The sequence below is a fragment of the Mobula birostris genome, chromosome 1 (assembly GCF_030028105.1).
Source record: "Mobula birostris isolate sMobBir1 chromosome 1, sMobBir1.hap1, whole genome shotgun sequence".
In the NCBI taxonomy this organism is placed as follows: Eukaryota; Metazoa; Chordata; class Chondrichthyes; order Myliobatiformes; family Myliobatidae; genus Mobula; species Mobula birostris.
This window is the reverse complement of record NC_092370.1, coordinates 203,000,569-203,026,160: the sequence shown is the minus strand read 5'-3', so window position 1 is coordinate 203,026,160 and position 25,592 is coordinate 203,000,569. Positions and strand designations below refer to the sequence as shown.

Genomic DNA, 25,592 nt, shown 5'->3' with positions numbered 1-25,592 from the left:
TTAATTTAGAATTTCAGGAAATATTCATATGTCTGAATCGTTTTGAAGGTTTTACCTCTTTATTAATGTCTATGCCAACCAATGTCTTGTGGATTGTGTGTGTCTGGAAGTGAATGCAAATCACTATTTCTTAAATGCAAATTTTTCTGGGCTCTCTGGCTAAGCCCTAAATTCTATCTTTTACGAGGCATTTAACAGTGCTATGTATTGTTGTAGCAATTACACACTATTAAGAGGTTACCAATGTCGTAATATCCCAACCGTTTTATCTTTAAAACTACTGTGCATAGATGGAAGTTATAAATTTAACTGCTGCAATTTTTTAAAATGGAAATTATCTTCACTTGTAAAATATTACAATAAAAAAGCAAATCAAAAAAGTTACCGAATAGATCTTACTGAATATTATACATAACCTCTTGATATTCAAAACCAAAATGTAAAACCTGTAAAAATATTGCACAACATTCTAAATTTTTTAAAACTTCTCAGCAAGACTAAAATACTCTTATTTCTGGATCCAATGAAAGGTTAGAAAATGAACATTAATGTAAACATAAAAAAGTCCACAAAGGATTTATGAACTCCAGATTTGAACAATTTCATTTGAAAAGCAAGTCCGAATCTAATTATTTATTAGGTCTCAATACAAGGTGATTCTGACAGCCAGAACTTGCTTATAATCTTACAATTTAGCTAAATGATTGCCAACATCAGTTAAAAGTTCAAAATTCAGATACAATATTCATTCCCATGCACAGATCATAGATAATAATCGGATTCCATGTTCTTAAAAATTCAATTCTGTTTAAAAATTCAGTTTAGATTATATCCGTAAGGACCTTCAGAGTACTCAAGTACAAAATCAAACCAACCCTTGCTGGCACTTGGCCATTTCAGTATAAATGCTATTTTCTAAGTACTAATTTTAAAATTTTCACTGGGGAAAGAGACAATTGAAGGAATTCCATCAGAACAATCAGACTCATTTGTCTTAGTCTTTTCTTTTCATTGAAATTTTTTGAATGAACATTATGAAAATAGTTCAAAATATTAATATTTATTGAGGTGACCCGAGTCACCCCAACCATAATCTATTCCAGCTGCTACCATATTGGAAATGGTACCACAGCATAAAAGCCAGGACCAACAGGCTCTGGGGCAGCTTCTTCCACCAGGCCATCAGACTGATTAACTCAAGTTAATTTGAGTGTATTTCTATGTTACATTGACTGTTCTATTTATTATAAATCACTATGATAGCACATTGTACATTTAGACAGAGACATAATGTAAAAATTTTTACTCCTCATGTATGTGAAGGATGTAAGAAATAAAGTCAACTCAATACAAGGAACTTCAGTTTTATGAAGCAGTAAATAACAATGAGTTTACAGAGTTTAGGAGTGATTGAAAAAAGTTAAAAGGTTTATTATACTAGAAAAGATGTCGTCTTTGGTGGGAAAAATTAGCAAAAAAAATGTATTTGTTAAATTAGACCCATTCCTTTTAAGAGAGAAATCATGAAGCATCTTTTCACATTAATGGTAATCATTTTTGGGAATCTGGATCAAACGTTCCCAACGAAAGCAGAAGATCCATCTTTTAGTTTTAAATTCCATAACAAGATTCAAAATCCAGGATAAAGTCACTAAAATAATTATCAGCAAAACATGCATTGATTATCAATAGTCCCTGAACTATTTGAACCAATAAACCAACATTATTTCAATACTAGTGAAACATAGCACAAACTTATTCTTCATATCTTAATTTAAAAGTATACTATATACTCATACTATCTTCTAATCAGGCATGCAAAAACTATACACCTAAATGGAATTGTCCAGTTCACATCTATACATGCTCAACTCCTACTGTAGACCAGGCAACTGGAATCTTCATGATTATTGAAATTGTTGCTCTGCAGAAGATGGATAATCACAACCTTCTCTCTTCTTTTCCCCCCTAACCACAGCTCGGTATCAAGGCTTAAATCGTGCAAGCCAAAGTTCTCCATCCATGACCAATGCTGCTTTATGAGGATCCAAGAAAGGTGTGTTGTTCTATTGTTCCCTGAATGTTCATCTCATGCACCTGATGGCAGCTCCAGTGTAAATTTTCAGTAGTTGCTGCAATGACCAGGAAGAATCAGAAAAAAAATGGTGGTCTTGGTGACTGGTTTTAATAACTCTACCAAATTTACACTGGGGTTGCTGCAGATGCACAATACGGAGAACTCAACTTCCAACAACAGAAGATTCTACTCATATTACCATGCTAATTCAGAGAAGATTCATATTAAGTGGTCACTTCACTACAAGTACACTCTTTGGCCATCTTTAATTGAAAGAACAAAAATCAGCTTCTGCATCAATTTTTGCCAGTGCATACCTATGATTCAACAGACTAATACTTTTTCATTGCTGCCAAAAAATGAAGCTTTAAGGTAATATTTTAACCCCCATTGCCAAAGCTGATTTCAAAGAATGTTGGAAATGTCTTCCCCTTTAAGGCCCTCCATTGATCAGGGTCTACCATGGATGCTATGTCCTAGCTGTCCATGCAAGTCAGAGCAGAATGATGTGAAGAGCAAGCTGTTGCCTCTACATCTAGCTGATGAATCCAAAGGAATGGCAGAGGCCGATACAGTTTGGCACCAGTGGCAGCTGCCTAAAGCAACTCTTTTTTTAAAAAAAAAAGCCATCAGTAACCTGCCTTTGCCCCATCTCCTGTCAATAGAAACAGTTCCACCAGGCTTAGTAGCAAGCCACATGTGAAGGCCATGAGCTGGACTTGGTTGTCAGGGGCTATTTGAGACACATGCCATTGGGAGTATTTAATAGGTAGTGGGAGCTTATCCCCACTTCTCCCCCTGCCCTCCCAGCTATGACAATCTTAAGATACTATGGCAACCTTAAGTCTCCCCTTAAGCCTCTGTAATAATGTATACATTTCTAAAATTGATGGCTGGAATTTTCAACATGTTTTTGTTACTGCAAAAAAGGACTAATTTGCAGAAGTTATCAAAAATAACTTTGTTAACGGTTATTGACTTGATTATATAATAATATGTAAAACTGTTCTTCCAGTCTACTTTAGTATCCATTAACAGGGATTGCATCAAAAAAAAAAGTACCAAAAGGGTATGCAATGGGCATTTTAAAATGTTAATTAGAGTGCCAAGTTTTTTCAGAATTTTTGAGTGCGTATAATTAACAGTAATACTATGGCACAGTATTATTTATTGTTACACATTTGATTTTATTAACATATCAGATCCAATAATAAGTGTATTTTTGGATAGAAAAGGCCATTTCCAGTTGAATTCACTGTATTAGAATCAGATCAAAACCTCCATCATGAAACATTATCACATTGTGAAAATATGTATAATCAAATTCCATAGAAAAAAATGTCCTTTAAAAAATAAAATCAATTGGATGACCAAGGATTTATGTTAGAGTTAATCATTTAATTTTATGATAATTTTTGCTTTTACCAAATGGGAGTCTTCCTGTTCATGTAAAAATGTTGCCTGTCTCTTTCATCAAGAAATTTCAGGTATAGGTAATTGTTCTGTTAATGTCAAAATGATATACAGATTGTCATTTTGGTACTTTAAAGGTTATTACTGAAAACAAATTTGAATATAATTTACAATTTTAAGATGGGAGAAGGAATCCTTTTCTGAAGTATAGGAATGCAGAGAGAAACACATGAAATGGCCAACAGCCAATGAACATATTTATGAATAATCTTTTTAAAGAACATTTAAAAAATATTCAGTTATGTTTTGATATACTGATCCTTACCTTTCATCTGCACAAAGTCCAGCTGTAAGATAGTTTGCAAGAGTGGTGCATTGTCCAGGGTTAAATCAAAGTCAGTATTCAGCCGAGGTTGGAGTATGCCTTTTCCCCATTGTTCATCGATAAAGAGTACACGCTTTATTAAAGCATCTGAAATCTGAAAGCAAAGTACGCTCCATTACAACTACAAAACTGGATCTCCAAATTAAACTTAGGACACAATATGCTTTCAGTAACTTATTTAAAAAGTGGATAATGTTCCTACAAAGACAACAAAGGCAATAAGACTATTATGAAGTTTACGGTCTATTGGTACATGGATAATTTAGCAACTGGTCAAGCACATTCTATATCTTTTTATGAGTGTCAGTACCAGAATCTACAGCTGTGGCACCATGATCACAACATAATTACTAACTATCATTCAATCAGAAATATGTAAGCTTCTACCTGTAAAAACCCACTAGGGTCATTCTCTTTAATTACTTCCAGACAGTATTCCATCAGGCCAGTTGTTTGGCGCAGCTTGACTGTACAATGGCTGATTTGATCTCTGACCACCTACAAGGAAAATAAGGCTTCAATTTTGTTTTTTTTTTATATAAAAGTGTACGAAGTAGCACTTTAAGGAATATAGGGAAAGGTTAGCATTCTACTTAAATCTTAACAGCTGTAGTGCTTTCCACCTTCTTGTATGGTAATATTGAAGAAACTTTGACATAACTCGCTATGGAAAGATTGGTACCCACATTAATGTAACTTATACAAAGTGAAATTGAGGCAACTTAATACCTAATCCTGAACTTTTCATTTGAAATACAAATTGCAGGAGATGAAAAGCACTTGTATTTATATTTTGCCTCTATGGTCAGATCGTCCATGATCTTATTGAATGGTGGAGCAGGCTCGATGGCCCAGATGATCTACTCCTAATCCTATTTCTTATGTTCTCTAGGGAAATATCCAAAAGGGTTTATGAGGGCAATATGAAACAAAATGTGGCGCAGAGCTTGATTAAAGAGCACTGGAGACATTTTAGACCAGCTGCAGTGCTGAAGTGGCTCTGTATTTGCAGACTGCCTTTCAGGGACACTGTGGTTCATGTTCTGTGTGTTATTTGTTCACTTTTTATTGTTAATGTGATTTGTTCTTGGATGTTTGACAGTCTTTGTTTCGTGGTTTATTTTCTCATGGATTCTATTGTGTTTCTTTGTTTTGTGGCTGCCTTCAAGAAAATGAATATCAAGGTTGCAGATGATATACATACTTTGATAATAAATGTATTTGAACTTGAGGGTGGAAGAGTGTGAATAGTGGGGTACAACAAAGATCAGTTTTATGCACTTCGCTATTTGCAACCTGGATGAAAAGATCCAAGTGTTCTGACTCTACAAAGTCAGGTGGAAAAATTACCTGTGAGGAGGCTGTGAGTTTGCATGGTAATACAAACAGTTTAATCAAGTGGTCTTGAAAATGCTGGCTGAAGTACAAACTGGGAAAAATCTGTGTTTATGCACATTTGCAAGACACACAGAAAAACAAGTTTATCTACACCATGGAACAAGCAAACACTGATAAAGGAAATTATCTTGTTGTGACCTTGCAGTTAAATAACAAATAAAAAAATTCCAGAATAAAATATCAGCTATGTTATTCCAGACCCAAAGCAACATGGATGATTCTGAATTGCCCCCTGAAGAGATTTATCATACTACTCAATTCAGATGAATGACTGTAAATGCTGCCTTTTACCTGTGATGTCCACATCCATTGAAAAATAATAAAAAGCAGGTTTTCAGAGAATCAAATGATCTGCTGGCCTTTATTACAAGAGGCCTGATGCACTTGTAATGCTATTGTGACACTAATTTCCCTTGGGATCAATAAAATATCTATCTATCTGGCTGGAATTTTACATAACTGATAATTCCTTGTTTAGTGTAGCAGTGTTCCTTATTGGTATTATACTGAAAAATAATGCAAGTGCTTTGCAATGTCATATAGATTCATTACATTACTTCCTGTGTTGTTCTCTAGCAGGAGATTGAACAGGAGTGACCTACAGTCATTGGTGCTTAGAAAAATGAGAGATCTAGAAGAACCGGGAGATCAGAAGAGAGATTTTAGAATTAAGGGACATAGATTCAGATAAAGGAATCAGTCATTAATAGGGCACCACAGTAGCAGAGAGGTTAGCGCGACGCTATTACAGTTCAGAGCGCCGGGGTTTGGAGTTCAGTTCTGGCATCGTCTTTAAGGAATTTGTATGCTCCCCGCAAGTCTGCATGGGTTTCCTCTGGGCGCTCCGGTTTCCTCCCTCAGTCCAGTTGGGTTATTGGTAATTGTACATCGTTTTGCAATTGGATTAGGGTTAAATAGTGTTGCTAGGCGGCGTGGCTCGTTGGGCAGAAAGGGCCTGTTCTGTGCTGAATCTTTAGATAAATAAAAATAAATAAATGTCTGAATGAGTAGAGATTAAAATCTTATCTCCAAAGATCTGTAGCCTTCTTTACAAAAAATATAAAACTCTACACAAGGATCTCTCTTCAAGAAAACAACTTCCTGGCTCAAGCCTGTCAATCTGTAATAAAATTTCAATTACATTTTCTCTCATTCTTTGCTGACATCTATGGATGTGAATTTGGGAAGCTGAATACAGGAAGATACCATTCCTTGATGATTAGCAATGCAGTGTAGCTGTAAGTAAGTCACTTGCCACTGATCCCAAAATCCCCATTGTTTTAAACTTGAAAGTAAATTTATTATTAAAATACATATATGTCACCATATGCAACCCTGAGATTCGTTTTCTTGTGGGCATACATAGTAAATCCAAGAAACATATTAGAATCAATGAACGACTGCTCCCAACAGGATGGACAAACAACCAATGTGCAAAACACAACAAGCTGGAAATACAAAAGAAAAAAGAAATAATAATAATAAATAAATAAGCAATAAATATAGAGAACATGAGATGAGGAATCCTCAAAAATGAGCAAAAGGTTGTGTGAACAGTTCACAGTGATGGAGCGAGTGAAGTTATCTCCACTGGTAGAAGTTTTGTTAGCAAACCACAACACATCACATAGTTCACAGGCACTATTTTGTAACATTATTGTACGACCGTTATCTTACTTAAGCCTATATACAGCAGCAGAATAAAGTAAAGGAATTCACATGTCTGTTGACAATAGTAATGAAGGTATCAAGATCACAAATTAAAGCAACATTTAAAGTACATTAATGTAATATAATATTCACATTGACAGAACATATACCTTTTTGAAAATTGTAGCAACGTTATCGTGACAATAATACTAGAATGGAAGGAATACTGTAGCAATAGGACAAACCTTAAGTTTGTGTTCATGTTCTTTGGTTACTCGTGAAAGCAACTGTCCCTTCCTTCTGTTTAGAGCTTCAATGAGAGCATCACACTGAGCAACAAGGCAAGCTTCAAACTCAACACTGTTTTCCTGTACACAGCAAATGCAATCAATTATTCAAATAATCAGCTAAAGTCAAGTACAAAATAAAACATCCAACAATGGATTGTTGTAATATATATTTCAGAAATACAAGAAATCACATATATTCAGACTATCATTCTTTGAGAAACATTAATTTTGTATTCTACTTCTCTGCTTTCAATCTTACTAATACTAAGAGAACAATCAGCCATAAGCAAAGTGCAAAATCAGGAGAGCAGCAAAATCAATTATGTTAAAAAAAGATAAGAGATGATGGTGTGGCAGAGGGCCAAGCAATCAAAGAGTCAATGAAGCAGCAATATTTAACATTCCAAAACAATACTTAGAAATACAGAGAAGGAAACAGGGAAAGAAAGATTTAAATTAAAGGGAGATGCAAGAGTTTGCAGAGGACAGAAATGGGAACATAGGCGGTAAGGATTGAGGCTGGAGGGTGACAAATGGGGACAGAGAAGCTACAAGTGTTGGAATAACAAGCTGTGGGAGAAACTTAGCAGGTTGAGCTTCTGATGAAAGAATAATTGATATTCAGTCAAAACCCTGCAATGGGAGTGAGAGTGAAGAGGGGAGATAGCTATTATAGTGTTGAAACTACGAGTTTCCTAAAACTGCGTAGACTATTGTACTGCAAAGCTAGGGAACAGAGGAATCTATAATATTTTGGCTGAAATCAGTGAGTTCCCGTGCATCTCATTCTGTTTATCAACTAAATTTAACTTCCAGTCCATAGTTAACTTACCAAAAAAGGGACAGCCTTGACCAAATGCAATCAAAGCTGCACCAAAACATTTACTTCCAAGTGCACTTTATATCTGGTAAAATATTAACATATTAATCAAAATTCCAAGCAAACATAAACTGAATAAAGACATGATCCACTTTAAACAGTGAAGTTAAATATAATAAATAAAGTTCCACTTCAGTTGTTAAATTCATACCTGGATTTGCTGCACCATGCTCCTCAGCAGTGCCAAAAATTCTTTGGCCTCCTTTGCCTTTTCTGACAATCCATTCAATGCTTGAGAGAGCTGGTTCTAAAAACAAATGTACATGTGAGATCAGGGAAATCATTTGAAAACCTTAACTTTCTCCAGGGTTGATGGATTCCTGTCCATATCTCGAACATAATTGCTTAAAAGTAACTGCAGATGAATCTTAAGCAAATGATTAGAAATGCAAATTTTCATGGTCATATTATTGTTCAGTTCGCGTATCACATTTTTCTTCTCAAGCCCTTGTTCTTTCCCATCTACCTTGCTTCACCTATAAACTTCCAGCTAGTCTCTTTCCTCTCCCCTGCCTCCCTTTTTTAAAAATTCTGGCATCTTTCTCCTTCCTTCTCAGGCTACGTCCACACTACGCCAGATAATTTTGAAAACGAAGCCTTTTCTCTTCGTTTTGACCCTCCATCCACACAAACGACGTTTTCATCCCCCGAAAACAGAGATTTTCGAAAACGCTCTCCAAGTGTGTAAACTTGAAAACAATTGTTTTGCGTTGTAGTGTAGATGGGGTAAACAGAGATTTAAAAATGTTGTCATGACAACACCACAACAACAATGCTTTTTCTGCTTCTGCTTGGTACTGTGCAAGCACTGCCAGACGGCTGTTATAATGCGCAGTCGGTGTGAACGGAGTGAGAGTTAAATTGTAAAGTGAGCTTTTTTGACTAGGTCCCCTGAATTGATTTGATTGAGTCTATCTTTAAAAATATTAATGTCAGAAATACTGCATAGTTCTGGCTGCAGAAGATTCCACTCTCTTGTTGATCTTGTGTGGAGGACGGCTACATGCGTGTGTTGTTTACTTTATTGTCTACGTTAATGGTTTGTTTGGAATTAAACATCTCTACTGCTTTACTGACTTTGTAGTCATTTGTAACTCGCAGAAACAGCTCGACTTCATTGTCTGTCTAAACAAAGAAGTCCGGTCTGAGTTTTCCAGCAGACGTTTTCTTTGTATTCCTCCAAGACATTGTTGAAAACTTTCTTTCGCTGTTGTTGTTGGTACTCTAGTTTTATTGTATAGAAATAGCACAATGCCGCCATGGAAACGTAAATATTATACCATTTCCTGTTCGTTTGTTTTCTGTAGGTGTGTCTGCGCATGCCCAGTAGGAGTAGGTTCACCCAAATATCCATTTTGGTGTGGACAGAGATATTTTGAAAAACGCGTAGTGTGGATGCCTGTCATTTTTACTTGAAACCGGCATTTTCAAACTTATCCAGTCTAGTGTGGATGGAGCTTCAGTCCTGAAGAGGGTCTTGGCCTAAAACGTCAACTGTTTATTCATTTTCCATTGAGGGTGCCTGACCTGCTGAGTTCCTTCAGTATTTTGCGTGTGTTGCCTTAGATTTCCAACATCTACAGACTTTCTCATGTTTAGGATAAATCAAGCGATTTGCTCTCTGCTGAGGGCTAGATCAAAATCATTTAGAACCGGTGATCCAGGAAAGTAGAAGATGACCAGTTATGATCTCCAGAATGCCATCTCACATGCAAAGTGTGAATTCTAAACTAAATTTGAATCAGTGACAGGACTTAAATGTCATCACTTCTACAAAGAAAAACCAAGCAACATAAATGGCAATGAGGTTTCACTCCCAGATGAGCTCAATGCCTTTTATGCTCACTTTGGCCGACAGAACATGGAGGCTCCTTCATGAACTCCCACAACCTCTGAAGACCCTCTGAGGCCGAAGTGGAAGCATCATCATTAAACTCCAAAATCTGAGCCTTGGCATCTCCCTGTGGAAATGGATTCTCAATTTCCTCACGAGCAAACTCCAATTAGGATGGATTGGCAATACCATCTCCTCTGCACTCATGTGCAAATGCACAGGGGAATTTGTACTTAACCTCCTACTCTACTCACTTTATACTTATGGGTGCCTAAGTACAGCTCCAATCCCATAGTTAAGTTGGAAGGGAGAATGAAAACCTACTTGAGTGGTACCACAACAAAATCCTCTAATTTAGCATTGGAAATACCAAAGGAAGACACCAGAGGTCCACAAGAGTCTTCCTTAGGGGAATGGACATGGAGAATTTCAGTAGCTTTAAATTCCTTGGTGTTGTCAGATCAGAAGATCTGTCCTGGGATCAGCATGCAAGTGCCATCACTAAGAGGGCACAACGGCGCCTCCACTTTCTTAGAAGTTTGTGTACTTCCGGCATATCACCAAAACTTTAACAAACCTCTACAGATTCATAGCAGAGTGTATTCTAAACACAAGAGAGTCTGCAGATGCTAGATGCTGGAAGCCTGATGAAGGAATTAGGTCCAAAACATTATTTCCTTATTCCCCTCCATAGATGTTGTGTGCCTAGCAGAGTTCCTCCAGCATTTTGTGTGTATGGTGGAGAGTATCCTAACTGGTTGCAACATGGATTGGTATGGAAGCACCAACACCCACGAATGGAAAAAGCTGCAGAAAGTGGTGGATAGAGCTCAGTCTATCACAGGCAAACCCTCCCCAATACGAAGTACATTTACAAGGAGAGCTGCCACAGGAAAGCAGGATGCATCACCCAACAGCCCCACAATCAGGTCATGTCCTCTTCTTGCAACTACCATCAGGCCAGAGCTAGGGAAGCCTCAAATTCCACACAATAGGCTCAGGAACAGTTACTAACCTACAACTATCAGGTTCCTGAACCAGCGAGGATAATTTCATTCAGCACTACTAAGAACTGAGGCACAGACTCACTTTCAAGGACTCTTTACAACTCATGTTCACAGTATTATTTTCATTTGTAGTTTCTCTTCTTTTTGTGCATTGCTTTTTTGTCAATCTTTGTATATTTTTAGATAAAATTCCATTATATTTCCTTTTCCCCGTAAATGCCCGCAAGAAAATGAATCTAAAGCTAGTTGTGATGGAGAGCACTGAGTAAATGTGCTCCCTACACACACACACACACACACACACACACACACACCCATTGCCTTGTCATTCTGCTGTCATTGCAGTGAGCGTACGCACTTCAGTGTCTTCCCCGTATATCCTCATAGTTGACCCACTGCTTTCCCCCCGGATTGGTGCATGCGGTCAGAGTCAAACACTAAGGTGTGATTTGATTTTGTACTTGACTGCAAGTGTGCGATTGTGTTGAGCGTTCTGCTGCAGCTTTTTGGCAGTCATGTGGCCTCCACTGGATCCGAACCGGAGCTGAAGGGTTGGCTTTATGGTGCCCTTCCCCACCATACACGATGGAATATTCCATTACTTTAGTAATGGAGATGTGTAGATGTTGTTTGTATACTGTATTTAAGGTAGATACTTCAGTTTATTTTGTAATATGGTTGTAACTACACATGACGCACCCCACACTGTAGTCTTAAGTTAACTTTATTGGTAATTAAAAATGGTATGTGCCAGTGCCCAACGAAAAGGAGCTCTTATGCCTCAGTATGAGAGAGAAAGGTAGGGACTGTCAGGAGTTCACACTGGACAAAAAAACTCCAGAGCTATTAGTGTTTTCTTGTAGATATCATTTTGGAAATATTGGCATTTTGCTTTTCACTAATTTTTATGCACCTAATAAACACCCCTGCACTAAAGTGCAAAGTGACTTCAGCCATTTTTTCTTTGGTCATAATCCATGTATCTAACAGTAGTATATAGTAACTATACACCACACTTTGATAATAAATTTACTTTGAATTTGAACTTGAAAGTAGATAGATAACCATGTTGTTTTTCACTTATTATTGCACTAACACCAGCACTGCAATTTGACCTTTACAATCCAGCTAATGTGACACACTACAACTACCTCACCAACCTAAGCTACTTAACAAAAATTACTTGGGAATTTATCATGCTGATAACTTCAATCCTAATGACTAAATTGTGATTGTACCTTTTCTTTTCACAATAAGATCAGCTCCCAGTCTTTCAAAGTGCTCAACGGCTCCTCTAGCAGCAACTAAGTCATTCTAGGATTCAGCGTCATTTCAATTTTTTTTCATATTGTCATGTTTTGTTACATCATTAAGTCCATGCTAACTCCGGGCATTTCTGCCCAAATTCACCCTCCGCCCCTCCCATTTCCCTGTGACCTATTCTATACTACATTTAAACAAAATCACCCCAATTACTCTACTGACTTCCTACACTCTAATTCACAGAAGCCAATTAACTGACCGGCATTCCTTTATGTAGGAGAAAAATACAGCTCTGAGGGAAACTTGTACAGCTACAAGGAGAGTGTACACACTCCACACAGACAGAACAAGGTTACTCGAATACTGAAGCTATATGGCAGCAGCATTAATCGTTGCACCACAGAGCCTTCCCATATCAGAAATAAAACTAACAAACCTCTTCTGAGCTCTCAAATACATGTACATCCCTCCTTAAGTAAGCTTATCGAAAGTAAAGGCAATAGTTCAGGTGCAGTCTCAGCAATGCCTTGTGTTGCTGCAGTAAGACATCTTTATCTTTACATTTCATCTCCTTTGCAATAAAGTATAGTACTTATTGAATAAAAACAATATAAACAGATTTAAAAAAAAGAGTGGTGGGTGCCTGGAATTGTGCTGCCTGGGATGGTGGTAAAGGGAATTTTAAGAGACATTTAGATAGGCACGTGAATGAGGGGAATGGAAGGATATGGACATTGTGCAGGCTGAAGAGATTAGTTTAGTTGGCCATTTGGTTGCTAATTTAATTGGGTTGGCACAACACTATGGGCCAAATGGCCAGTTCCTGTGCTGTATTGATCTATACATGTTCTATGTTCTATTTAGTTTTACAACTAATTGAAATATACTGAAGAAACCAATTTAAAAATTACATACCATATCAAAAACCAATTATATCAACTAAACCAACTATATGTAAAAAAGATTTATTCAACATCTAATTTTCATGAATGAGCCAAAACTCAACTTGACAACTGCTAGGACTTTATCCAGTTACATTTCAAAAATCCAAGTATCTGACTTTTCATTATCTTTACAGAATATGATTATTTTCAAAAGTGGATTTAACTTAAAATCAGAGCTAGCTAAAAGAGTACTTGAGAAAATAGTTGTCAATGAGTCCTCCTGGAAATCTGGCCATTCCAACTTGTGAGAAGTAACAGAAAGTGATAAACCTTTTATGTTTGTCTCCTTCCTTTAGGGGGCACTATTGTAACACTACTGTACATCATTCACTGACTGCAGGGGAGACCTTTACGCTTTGACACTAGCACTAGGGATTTGTATTCCCAACTTTTCTTTCACCAAAGATTGTAACATTAGAGTGGTACCAGGGAGAAGGAAAATTATTTCCTCTTATGTTTAATCATGTTAAGCAATAACTTGAACTGTAATTAATGTTACAATCCAACATGTGTTTCTACTATTACACTGGTTTGTTCAAGGTGATACTTCCTATCTGGTAGACACTTATCAAACAAAGCCAAGCAATTTGACATGTATTTTCTTCAGTTCTTGTTTTCTGATCCATAGATAGCTTGACATGTTTTATAAAACCATAGAATGCTTGTTTTACAGATTTTTTTCCTGGACAAATTTCCTGCAGGTAGAAATAGTAGTCAAGTAGACCACAGCAAAATGAAGTCATACATAAATAGTAAATCTTAAAATGCATCTTCAGTTTTTTTTTCCACTATTATGACTTAAAAATGAAATTTAAATTGTCAAGTGACCATGCATTCTCTCAATTTTTGCAAGTTCATGTGATAACAATTTAGAAATTAGTTCTGAGATTCTACTGAAGTATCTCAAACAAAAAGAAAGGTGTCAGTGAACTAGCAATAGGAGGGACATAAATTAATTAGCAAATTTAAAGTCATGAAATTAATGGGAATCTGATTACAAGTCTAGAAAAGAGAGAAAAAGCTGAGTGGGGAGAGCATAAACACAGAAGATTCTGCGAGTAACACCCACAAATTCTGCAAGGGCTAGAAATCCAGAGCAACATGCTAGAGGAACTCAGCAGGTCAGGCAGTGGCTATAGGAATGAATAAACAGTCCTGATGAAAGGTCTTGGTCAAAACATCGACTGTTTACTCACTTCCACAGAGGCTGCTTGTCCTGCTGAGCTCCTCCTACGTTTTGTGTGTGCTGAGTTGGGAGAGGTCACTTTTCAGCCCAGAGAAGAGTTCACTGTGATGTTCCCATGAGTTTTAATTAAAAAAACTGCTTTCATTGTTGTGCAATAATTACATTTACTTGGATACTTGAACAGCTGTGACCTACTGGGCTGGAATCTAATGCTGGAAGGTCCTGGACTTGAAACGTTCACTTTCTCCAGTGTCTCCAATATTTTCTACTTATATTTCTGATTTACAACATCTGAAGACTTTAAGGTTTTTATATTTTTAGGATACAAATTTTGGGGAGTAGAAGGTAAGATCAGAGGGTGGAGAGTATAATGCTCCTTTGTCAGTAGTATCAAATATCCAAGAGTTTTTATAAGAACTCGACTGAGCATGCACCTCAGTTTTCATTATAACAAAAGCTACCAAATATAATCAATATGTTTTGGTGATGGGAACTGGTGAGTTTTAAGGAAATTAATACTGAACCACATACTTTAACAAACATTCTATAGCATCATTGTAGATGGTATTGTGTTCAAATAGACACCAAAATTATTACTGATATGAATTTCAATTTGGAAAGAGATTCACAATTAAATAAGCTATCTGCATCTTGCATCTCCATTAAGGATGACCTCCCATCTCAATTCCAATTACTACAACACACTCCATTCAAGTCTCACTTCCATAGTAATTACTAACCATTTCAATTTTCTGCCTACCTTTCTAATATCCAGCTACTTCATTATGTGAGTCTGAAGCCAGTTAATTATTTTTACAATTTTCTTCTCAGAAAGTTGTTCTCAAGTTGATGAGCATACATTGAAAGATCAGTTGTGCGTACTGCATACAAACCATTTATAATGAGGAATTTGAACTGCTTAGATTAACATGACAAAATCCTCTGCAAATTGCTTTTACGGCTTTAATAGATTACCTAAAAATAAAATGATTCAATACACGGTTCACCAATAACCAATTGTAACATCTTTCAATTCATGCAAAGCGAGTGGATCAGAATACACCAGGAAGAACAACCAAGATTCTTGCTATCTGCATGAATTAACTTTATAGCTTCCAACTGATCTGTGAAGCTACCTTCAACCCTGAAACTCCAAATACTGCTGAATGCCATCAAAATCTTTGGAATCTTAGCATAATCGAGTCACACACTTGCCTACTACACTAGTTAACAGTGTTCACACCTTAAATATTCACTATAATAATGTCTGCAATTTAGATTTTAATAATGATAAAATATTGTTGACCTCAGAAAACATTTAAAGAGAGATATGTGGGGTACAACTGCTGCTTTGCTAATAAAAACAAAAGTTACCGTAAATATTTGGTGGTGATGTCTGTTATCTGTCAAGTAGGGGACCGTGCACAATTCTGATTTGATGGAGACGGACATGAGAGTACGGAGGAACATCTGGAAAACTTCTGAAATGCCCGCTTCGCTGCCGCTGCTACTGTGTGGTAACCGGAATCTCCGGAGCTGAAGGCCCCGAAATCCTCGGCTTTGCGTGTTTCAGCAGCCGGGGCGAGGTCAAAGGCGCTCGGCAGAGGATGGCGCTCGGGAGGCTGTATCGGAGAGGCTGGTTGGAAGCTCAAGTTTTTGGACAGATGGACTCAGTGTCGGCTGTGGTCAGCTGCTTCCAAGGCATCGGCAAGTTGACGGTGCCTGGAGGTTTATGGCAGGGAGTTTCTCCCTTTTGCTGCCTGCTAGTGGGGACTCGAGATTCGATCGACTCGGGGACTTTTGAGACTTTACTTACTGTGCCCGTGGTTTGTTCTTCATCAAATTACAGTATTGCTTTGCACTGCTGTAACTATATGTTATAATTATGTGGTCCTGTCAGTGTTAGTCTTTGGTTTGGCCTGTTTTCTGTGATATCACTCCAGAGAAACACTGTATCACTTCTTAATGCATGTATGCATTTCTAAATGACAATAAAAGAGGACTGGGTGTTCTCATAATCTAATATTCAGCAGATCTGGCAGCACGAGTGGTGAAAGAATCAAGAATTAACATTTCAGGTCAGGTGTGGAAAATTGAGAAAATGTATGCGTTGAATGAGGTGCAGGGCAGGAATTGTCTTGGTTGGGCAGGTGGCAAGATGCTTTTGGTGGTGTCCACTTTGTAGATGAATGAAGGTGGTTAGGGAGAGAAAAGAAGAAAATACTGGAACTGCATATTGATGAGTACAACAGTTGCTCGAAAACTGAAACACAAGAGGAGACACAAAAGAGGATGCTGGAAAACCCTACAAAATCAGGCAGCATCTGCGGAGAACGCTGTTGAGTTATAACTACAGGAGGATGACCTTATATTGGAACTGGTTAGTTCTGACAAACTGGAAAGGCTGCTTACGGGAAATTGTTGAACTCAGTATTCAGTTCCAAGGGCTGCAACACGCCTCAATGGAAAATGAGGTGCTGTTCCTTCAGCTTACTTTGCATTTATTGCATCAGCATAGGAGGGTAATATCAGAACGTCTTACAGAAAGTATTTCTTACTTCTTACTGAGTTCCTCAGGATCAAAGTTTTGTGGAATCTGACAGAAAGTCAATGTGGGAACTTCAGACATTTGCATAGATGTACAGGTGCCCAGTAGGGTCAGCAGGTAGATAATTTTCCTCTATTTAAACTTCTATATGCTGCCATTGCATGGATTCAATATTTTCAGTACCATTCTGAATATGGTACTTGAGGAAGATATTCCATAGACTCAACGGAATGGTGGAGTTAAAAACTTTAGAGAAGCTAAAAATTATTATTTGCAGTGGTTGGTGCATTCCCTAATCCAATGTATTTCCAGAAGTACACAGCATTGACGTGTACATCAATATATATTAAAAGTACCTTGCCTACCTCCTGCAGCACCCATTGGAGGTGCTGCAGGTCAAGAATATTTAAGAGTGACTGCAGGACACCTTGGAGTGGGGAGGTTGAACAGCTTGTTGTTGAGTACATATCTGTACCAATCACATAGGTTAAATATAGGAATGAGGTCCTACAAGCTGAATAGCAGAAATTAGGTGCCAAGTTACAAAGTAGGACCTTGAAGACAGTCACCTCAGAAATACCCAAACAGGAAGATATTAGATAACTATGTATAGGAAGGATTCAGATTCCCAGGACTTTGGGACTAATTCCGGGGAAGGTAGGTGACATTGGAACCAGTTTTGGGAAAGGTATGTCTGGTACAAACTAGATAAGGTATGCCTGGTCACAACAAGGAGCAACGTTGTCATTTGGAGAGGATTTTACAATTACTATCAGGGCAAACATAAACAGGCATGGCAGGGATGGTAACTTGGGCAGAAAGATAGAGGACAAGGTAAGAAATGAAAGATAGCAAAAGCAGCAGCATAAGTGGAAGGTGGGAAAAGGTGAGAGCCAAATAGAATGCAAATAAAAGAGGACATAATATTAAAAAGTCTAAATGACTGTGCCTGATGTGTGGAGCATTCAGAGCAAGGCTGTAAAAAAGCAAAGTGCAAATAAATATAAACAGTTCTGATACTATTGGTAATACAGAGGTATATCTGGAGGTGACCGATGCAAATTGATCATCCAGGTGTACTCAGTATTTAAGGACAGGAAAAACAAAGCAAAGGAGGTTGAATGGGGTTGTTAGTGAAGAAGGAAATCTTCATGTTGGAAAATGCATGGTCACGCACTTTGGTAGTAGAAATAAATGTGCAGACTACTTTCTAAACGGAGAATCCAGGAATTTGAGTTGCAAAGGGACTTGGGAGTCCTTGTGCAGAGCACCCTGAAGGTTAACTTGCAGGTTGAGTCAGTGATGAGGAAGGCAAATGCCATGTCAGCATTCATTTCAAGAGGTCTAGAATACAAGAGCAAGGATGTGATGCTGAGGCTTTATAAAGCACTGGTGAGGCCTCGGCTTGAGTATTGTGAACAGTTTTGGGCCCCTTATCTTAGAAAAGATGTGCTGGCATTGGAGAGGGTCCAGAAGAGGTTCACAAGGATGATTCCAGGAATGAAAGGGTTATCATACGAGAACATTTGATGGCTCTGGGTCTGTACTCGCTGGAATTTAGAAGGATGAGGGGCGGGCTCTCATTGAAACCTTTGAAATGTTGAAAGGCCTAGACAGAGCAGATGTGGAAAGGATACTTCCCATGGTGGGAGATTCTAGGATGAGAGAACACAGCCTCAGGACAGAAGGGCACCCTTTCAAAACAGATGTGGAGCAATTTCTTTGGCAAAAGGGTGGTGAATTTGTGGAAATTGTTGCCATATGCAGCTGTGGACGCCAGGCTGTTGGGCGTATTTGGTTGTTGAAGGAGTAGCGGACCGCACGAGGCAATTTACATCGGTGGTGCGCAAATGGAACAGGTCAAAAGCTTTAAGTTCCTCGGGGTCAATATCACAAACGACCTGACTTGGTCCAACCAAGCAGAGTTCACTGCTAAGAAGGCCCACCAGTGCCTTTACTTCCTGAGAAAACTAAAGAAATTTGGCCTGTCCCCTAAAACCCGCACTAATTTTTATAGATGCACCGTAGAAAGCATTCTTCTAGGGTGCATCACAACCTGGTATGGAAGTTCTCCTGTCCAAGACTAAAAGAAGCTGCAGAAGATCGTGAACACAGCGCAGCACATCATACAAACCAATCTTCTGTCAGTGGACTCACTTTACACCGCACGCTGTCGGAGCAGTGCTGCCAGGATAATCAAGGACACGACCTACCCAGCCAACACACTTTTTGTCCCTCTTCCCTCCGGGAGAAGGTTCAGGAGCTTGAGGACTTGTACGGCCAGATTTGGGATCAGCTTCTTTCCAACTGTGATAAGACTGCTGAACGGATCTTGACCCGGTTCTGGGCCGTACCCTCCAAATATCCGGACCTGCCTCTCGGTTTTTTCGCACTACCTTACTTCCCATTTTTCTATTTATGATTTATAATTTAAATTTTTAATATTTACTAATTTTAACTATTTTTAATATTTAACATTTGTAATCCAGGGAGTGTGAAGCGCAGAACCAAATATCGCTGTGATGATTGTATGTTCTAGTACCAATTGTTTGGCGACAATAAAGTATACAGTATAAAGTATTTAAGGTAGAGATGAATAGGTTCTTGATTGGGCATGGCATCAAAGGTTATAGGGAGAAGGCAGGGAACTGGGATTGAGGAGGAGATAGGAAAAAGGATCAACCATGATTGAATGGTGGAACAGACTCGATGGGCCAGATGGCCTAATTGTGCTCCTATGTCTTGTGGTCTTATGGAAATCATTGCAATTGCAAAGGTTTTCTGATTAGTCTCAGAAAATCATGAAACAGAATCTAATCGGTTGAAACTAAGAAATTAAGAAGAAGGAAACATTGGTGGGGCTTGACTACCGGTTCCCAAATAATCATGTAGAATAGGGTTTCCCAACCTGTGGTCCATGGAGACCTCAGTTAACGGTAAGGATCAACAGCAGATAGAAGGTCAGAAACCACAGAAGTAGAAGATGGAATTTGTAAACAGAAAATCAGAGGCACATGCAAGAAGGATACAGCTGAAGTCTCTGATGACTCCAATCTGCATGTAGATTGGTCAAATCAAACTACTAATAATATTGTGGTGGACAAATTCCTGGAGTTTGCATGCAATAGATTGTTTTTCCATTAAAATGTGCTGATGAATGAAAAACAGGTTATTCTAAACTGGATATTGCACAAGAACACCACCATATTGTTATGTGGGATCATTTAGGGATGACAATACATGATAGAATTTTCTTTTAAGATGGAGAGTTAAGTATTAGAATCAGATTCCTCATCCTCAACATAAAGAACTACAAGGATATTAGGCAGGAATTGGTTATGAGGCACTATTTGGGAATGAAAGATAAGTGAACTTGACTAAATGTGTGATAACAGACAGGCAAGGGCTTTATTTCAAAAAAATGTATAGATGAATACAGCAATTATTCTTTCTAGCACAAAGGTTGTCGGGAAAGAGGGTCTGACCATTGGAAAATGACAGCTAGTATTAGATTCAGGGAAATAATATTGCAAGAAAAGGCCTACAGATTGGAAACATTTTAGAATTCAAATAAAAAGGCAAAAAGACAAAAAAAAAAAGAGGATGAGCTAAGCTTGCAAAGAACTAACAAAAGACAAAAAGGACAGGTTAGTGAATACAAATGTCCCTAGTGACTAAATGCATAATTGGTTCTGTTTTTACACTGGAAGGCCTCCCTGTTAGAGAACGAAAGCTCTAGAGAAGGGGGAAATAAAGAAAATCAGTATTATTAAAAGAAAAAAGCTGGAAAATGAATAGGGCTAAAAGCCAACAAAAACTCAGGCCCTGATAATCCATATCGCAGAGTAATAACAATAGGAGTCTGGAAATACTGGAATGCATCAGTGGTCATCCACCTGATGTTTTGAAGCACTTCCTACAGATTGGAGGGTGGCACTATAGGAATATTTAAAAGCAGAAGGAAGTAAAAGGCTGGAAATTATAGATCAGTAAGCCTAACATCACCAGTAGGGAAAGAGTAAGAATCCATGACAAAAACAGAACTTGGAAAGCATGTATTGGATTGGATACATTCAGTTAGTAGTGTTACATACCATAGGATATTTGTTCCCAATTAAAGCTGAACTTAAACTAAGAAAATCAACGTTCCTATTAAGAAAAGACAAATTTGCTCCAAAAATTTTCTAAGAATCAAGATTTTAACGAAGTTATTTTTAACACCACACAACATTCAAAAAAAAATGGTAGCCTAACTTGAGATTCATCTCACTTTTTCTACCGTCCATGAATTTTTCATGCAATTCCAACCACTCAGGTTATGCCTAGGAGCTTTAATTAAAAGAACCCAATTTCTTGCAGTTACATCAATCTGCAAGTAATTGGATTGTGCAGAATAAATTTACATTTATTTAATAGTTGGCACATCAATATGAACCATATTATTCCTCAAGATAATACATTAACAATGAATGATGACTTGAAGATTATGAAGTTCTGCATTTGTAACAGAAGATAAACTGCTCCTTAATCTCAGTTTGAGTTAACATAAAAGATGTTACCTAAATTGCAGATTTCTCAAAATACTCTTCACTTTGCATGACTACTATGAAACAAAGCATGTTTGTATTAGCCAGCTCCATACATTCAAACAAACTATATGAATGGCAAACAAAATTTTCCAGATAATCAATTATTAAAATTTTACATGCAATAATTTTAATAAATACAAAATAGTTTTGTATTCTTATTTTACTTTGTTATACTTTTCACTGCTCATTTCTGATGGATAATCCAACTGATCCATTTGTGTAGATAAGCTATGAAATAACAACTGCTAACAAAGTTGTTTTACTGCAGACCACTACTGAATAAACTAGGAATGTCTGAAAGGCTATTACTAGCTTGAGCTTCCATTTGATCCTCAGAAACCAAAAGTCTTCATTATTTCTAAACCAGGTCACCTGCTAAATATTACAATTGTGTTGCAAAGCAAATCAATAAAGAAATGCTGCATTACACTGTATACTGTTCTTTTGTGTGGGGGTGGGGTGGGGGGAGGGGAGGGGTGGAAGAGGGCATTCGGAAAAAATAGTTCAGATCATGAAAGGCTTGGATTAGTTGCAACAAATCTCTGGCTGAATAGAACAAGCAGGTTTTTAAAATTAAAGATCCAGCAAATGAGACAGAATATTGCTTTACTTCTGTAGCATTAAATAATCAGAGAGGCTGTAAATAATTTTCTCATACAAGTCTTGAGACTATTCCAATCTCATTCCCTAATGCTACAATTCTCATAATCCATCTGTGAACACAGCTATGAATCTACTGTATTTTGGTACAAAGTCAACAATAATTTCAAGGCTTTGTCACCAAAGTAAATAAAATTGTAACTTCAGCATTCTCTCATCTCCCACTTTATTTATAGAAACATAGAAAACCTACAGCACAATACAGGCTCTTTGGCCCACAAAAATGAGCTGCACATGTCCTTACCTTAGAAATTACCTAGGGTTACCCATAGCCCTCTCTTTTTCTGAGCTCTATGTACCTTTTCAGGAGTCCTTTAAAAGACCCTATTGTATCGCCCCTACCACCATTGCCAGCAGCTCATTCCACGAACTCACCACTCTCTGCATAAAAAAAAACTTATCCCTGACATCTCCCCTGTACCTACTTCCAAGCACCTTAAAACTGTGTCCTCTCGTGCTAGCCATTTCAGCCCTAGGAAAAAGCCTCTGACTATCCACACGATCAATGCCTCTTATGTATCAATTCATTCACAGTGCATCAAAACAAACAAAATTCATACATGTAGAAGTATTCAGGGTAAAACCAAGATACTGCTTCATCCAAAGCCTGAATTGATTTATATGCTTAGGCTACCCTGCCGCTATGATCAAACATGGGGAACCTCAACCTGCCTTTGCAACATTGTTAAATTATCAGAACTAATTTATTGCCATCTAAATATCAAAGATCTTACTGCAGCCTTATTTTTTTTTTAAAAAAAACAAGGCTTTTTGATAATCTTGATGTCACAAAGTCCATAACATAATTGAGCACAATTCAGACTACGTCAGATTCAGCTTTAAATTAATGGTGGATTTAGCTAAAAGAAAATTCATTTGTATAGCTCTCAAAACATCTCAATATGTTTCGACCAATTACCCATAATTATTTTTGACATTAGTTCTCACTCTAATGGGCAAATGTGCACATAAAGCCACACAAACACTGAGGTATATGATAAAATAATTATGAAGTTTTGCTAGCTACTAAAACAATTATGTTATTTAGTTAAAGTCCCAGCAACAAAAATGCAGTCTAAATAAGTGGACATTACTACAACGCATTAAATAATCTAATTGTATGTTGAACCCAATTTCATGATACATAGCAATTTCCATGCAAAGTCATTCTCTTTCTTATGGATCCTCATATTTCCTCAAATCTAAACACTTTAACACACTTATTTAGGTTTGAGGAAATGTTTTGTTTCAAAATATCTCAGTTCATTAAATCTAATACAAAATGTTTATTCCAAATTGAGGCAAATTGTAATTCTCTATTTTGGTGCTCACATCCTCTAATCTAAACAATGAATAATAAGATCATCAAATGTCAGAGAAATTCAATGAAAATCAATTTGTTATTTTAATGATTTACAAATTCTGGGTTCATTTGTGATAACAGAAAGATTTATATTCCTATGTAATATTCTTTTTGTTGGTGATCAAAAACCAGTTTAAGTGACATAACTTCCATTTAAAGCAGCTGTGTATGTCTGCGTATGTTTTTTCCCAAAGAAAACAAAGTAATATTTGTTCAATTTTTAAATTTAATTCTGGTGATTAGTTCTTGGGGGTCTCATTTAAAATGAGGTTTAACCAATGAATAATATCTCTTGTCCAAAGCAGCACCAAAATTAATTTTCTTTCAATTTGCAATTTCCCTTAGGCTTATTAAAAATGTATATTACACTAATGACCATGAAATATTAGCATGTAGTGACGAAATAGGACAGTTAAATACTTAATTAAATCACAAAAATCCCAATACTTAAATAGTCCCTATTAACAAGACTGAACCAGTAAGAGACAAAGCATATACAGAGTACTATAGTCTGACAAAAATGAACCATTAGATCTAAAATTACAAACCTTAACCTTTTAAATTATAACCATTATTGGCCAGCAAGTGACATGGCGCATTCATTCCAGTGAATACAATGTGCCAGTGTACTTTGTTCTGTGCTTTTAATCGCTCCACACAGTAAAGTCATGATTCTATTTAGATGGTGACAATAATGGAGGGAGGGGTAATGGACCTCAGGCTACGATGTAGAACAGAGTCAAACAAGGTTATATGCAGCTTTACCCTCTCAACTCACATCCCATCTCATCACTTTTGTCAATTGTAAAAGCCCTGAAACCAAACAAAATCTTTCACAAAAGTATTGATCCATGTCCTCCTCATTTCAGTCTTACGTCAAGCAATTCCATTACTGTAGATCAATAATATTCCAGTAACCATGATATCTTTTTGACTGAATATTAAACAAGCATTTTTTTAAAACTTACTGCTTTAAGGTTTACATTGTTGACCCTGAAGCAGCACTGTGTGAATCAATGAAGACAAGGGAAGGCAGATGCTGGAATATGGAGCAAAAAATTAAGCTGCTTGAGGAACTCAGGAGGTCAGATAGCATTTGTGGAGTGAAACAAGTAGCCGACAGTCCAGATGAAGGGCCTTGACCTGAAATGTCAACTGTCTTTTTCCATCCAGGAATGTGACTAGTGGATCAAAATGCTTCTATGCAGCAGGGAGCTGTCAGTGGTTCTGATTAAATAGGTAATGACATTTGGACAAACAAGGCAAGTATCATACAATGGATCAATCTTTTTTGAAAATATGTGCACATTTGAATAATAAACTGTTTTTCAATAACTGTTTGCAGCACAGCATTTAAGTACAATCTTAAGGGAGATGGATAGCTTGTTTTAAGAAGATTGAAGATTAAAAGGGATGAAATTAGAGTAGATGGCTCACATGGAAAGGAAGCATCAGCTCTTGACTCGCTGCTTGCACTGTAACATGCTCTATTCTATAATCACCCTGCAACTAATTAATCTGATCTTTTAAAAAATGCAAGATTCTTGCCAATAATATTTCCTTTTTAAATTATAACATGTACTCAAAAGTTAATATAAAAAACACCAAAACAAATTACTGGCAATGGGGGAAATCAATGCAAAATGTCTGCATTGATATTCCAGATTTGGGAACAGCTTCTTTCCAACTGTGATAAGGCTGCTGAATGGATCCTGACCTGGATCTGGGCCATACCCTCCAAATATCCAGACCTGCATCTCAGTTTTTCTGCACTACCTTACTTTCCATTTTTCTATTTTCTATTTATGATTTATAATTTAAATTTTTAATATTTACTATCGATTTATAATTCAGGGAGTGGGAAGTACAGAATCAAATATCGCTGTGATGATTGTACGTTCTAGTAGCAATTGTTTGGCGACAATAAAGTATAAAGCTGATATTCTGTGTAGTGAGGGAAGAGGATTGGGGTTCAAAGACAAGGCATATTTTGTTTTTACATTTGAGTTTCCCTCCATAATATTTCTTGAGCCTTCTTCCTTTTCCATACTAATAATTTTTAAGCACACTGTCCACTCTTTTTCCTACAATACCCACCACCATCC

General features: G+C 37.2%; 1 protein-coding gene across 2 annotated transcripts in view; it reads right to left on the bottom strand.

Annotated features, from left to right (window-relative positions):
- trim9 (tripartite motif containing 9) overlaps positions 1–25,592 on the bottom strand; it is a 58,592-nt gene that overhangs the window by 21,726 nt on the left and 11,274 nt on the right. For both annotated transcript variants that reach the window (XM_072281636.1, XM_072281718.1), the window contains exons 2-5: positions 8,245–8,340; positions 7,169–7,291; positions 4,263–4,373; positions 3,816–3,969 (exon numbers count right to left, since the gene is read on the bottom strand). In XM_072281636.1, the coding sequence (XP_072137737.1) occupies positions 3,816–3,969; positions 4,263–4,373; positions 7,169–7,291; positions 8,245–8,340 (484 nt within the window). The remainder of the gene's footprint in view (positions 1–3,815; positions 3,970–4,262; positions 4,374–7,168; positions 7,292–8,244; positions 8,341–25,592) is intronic.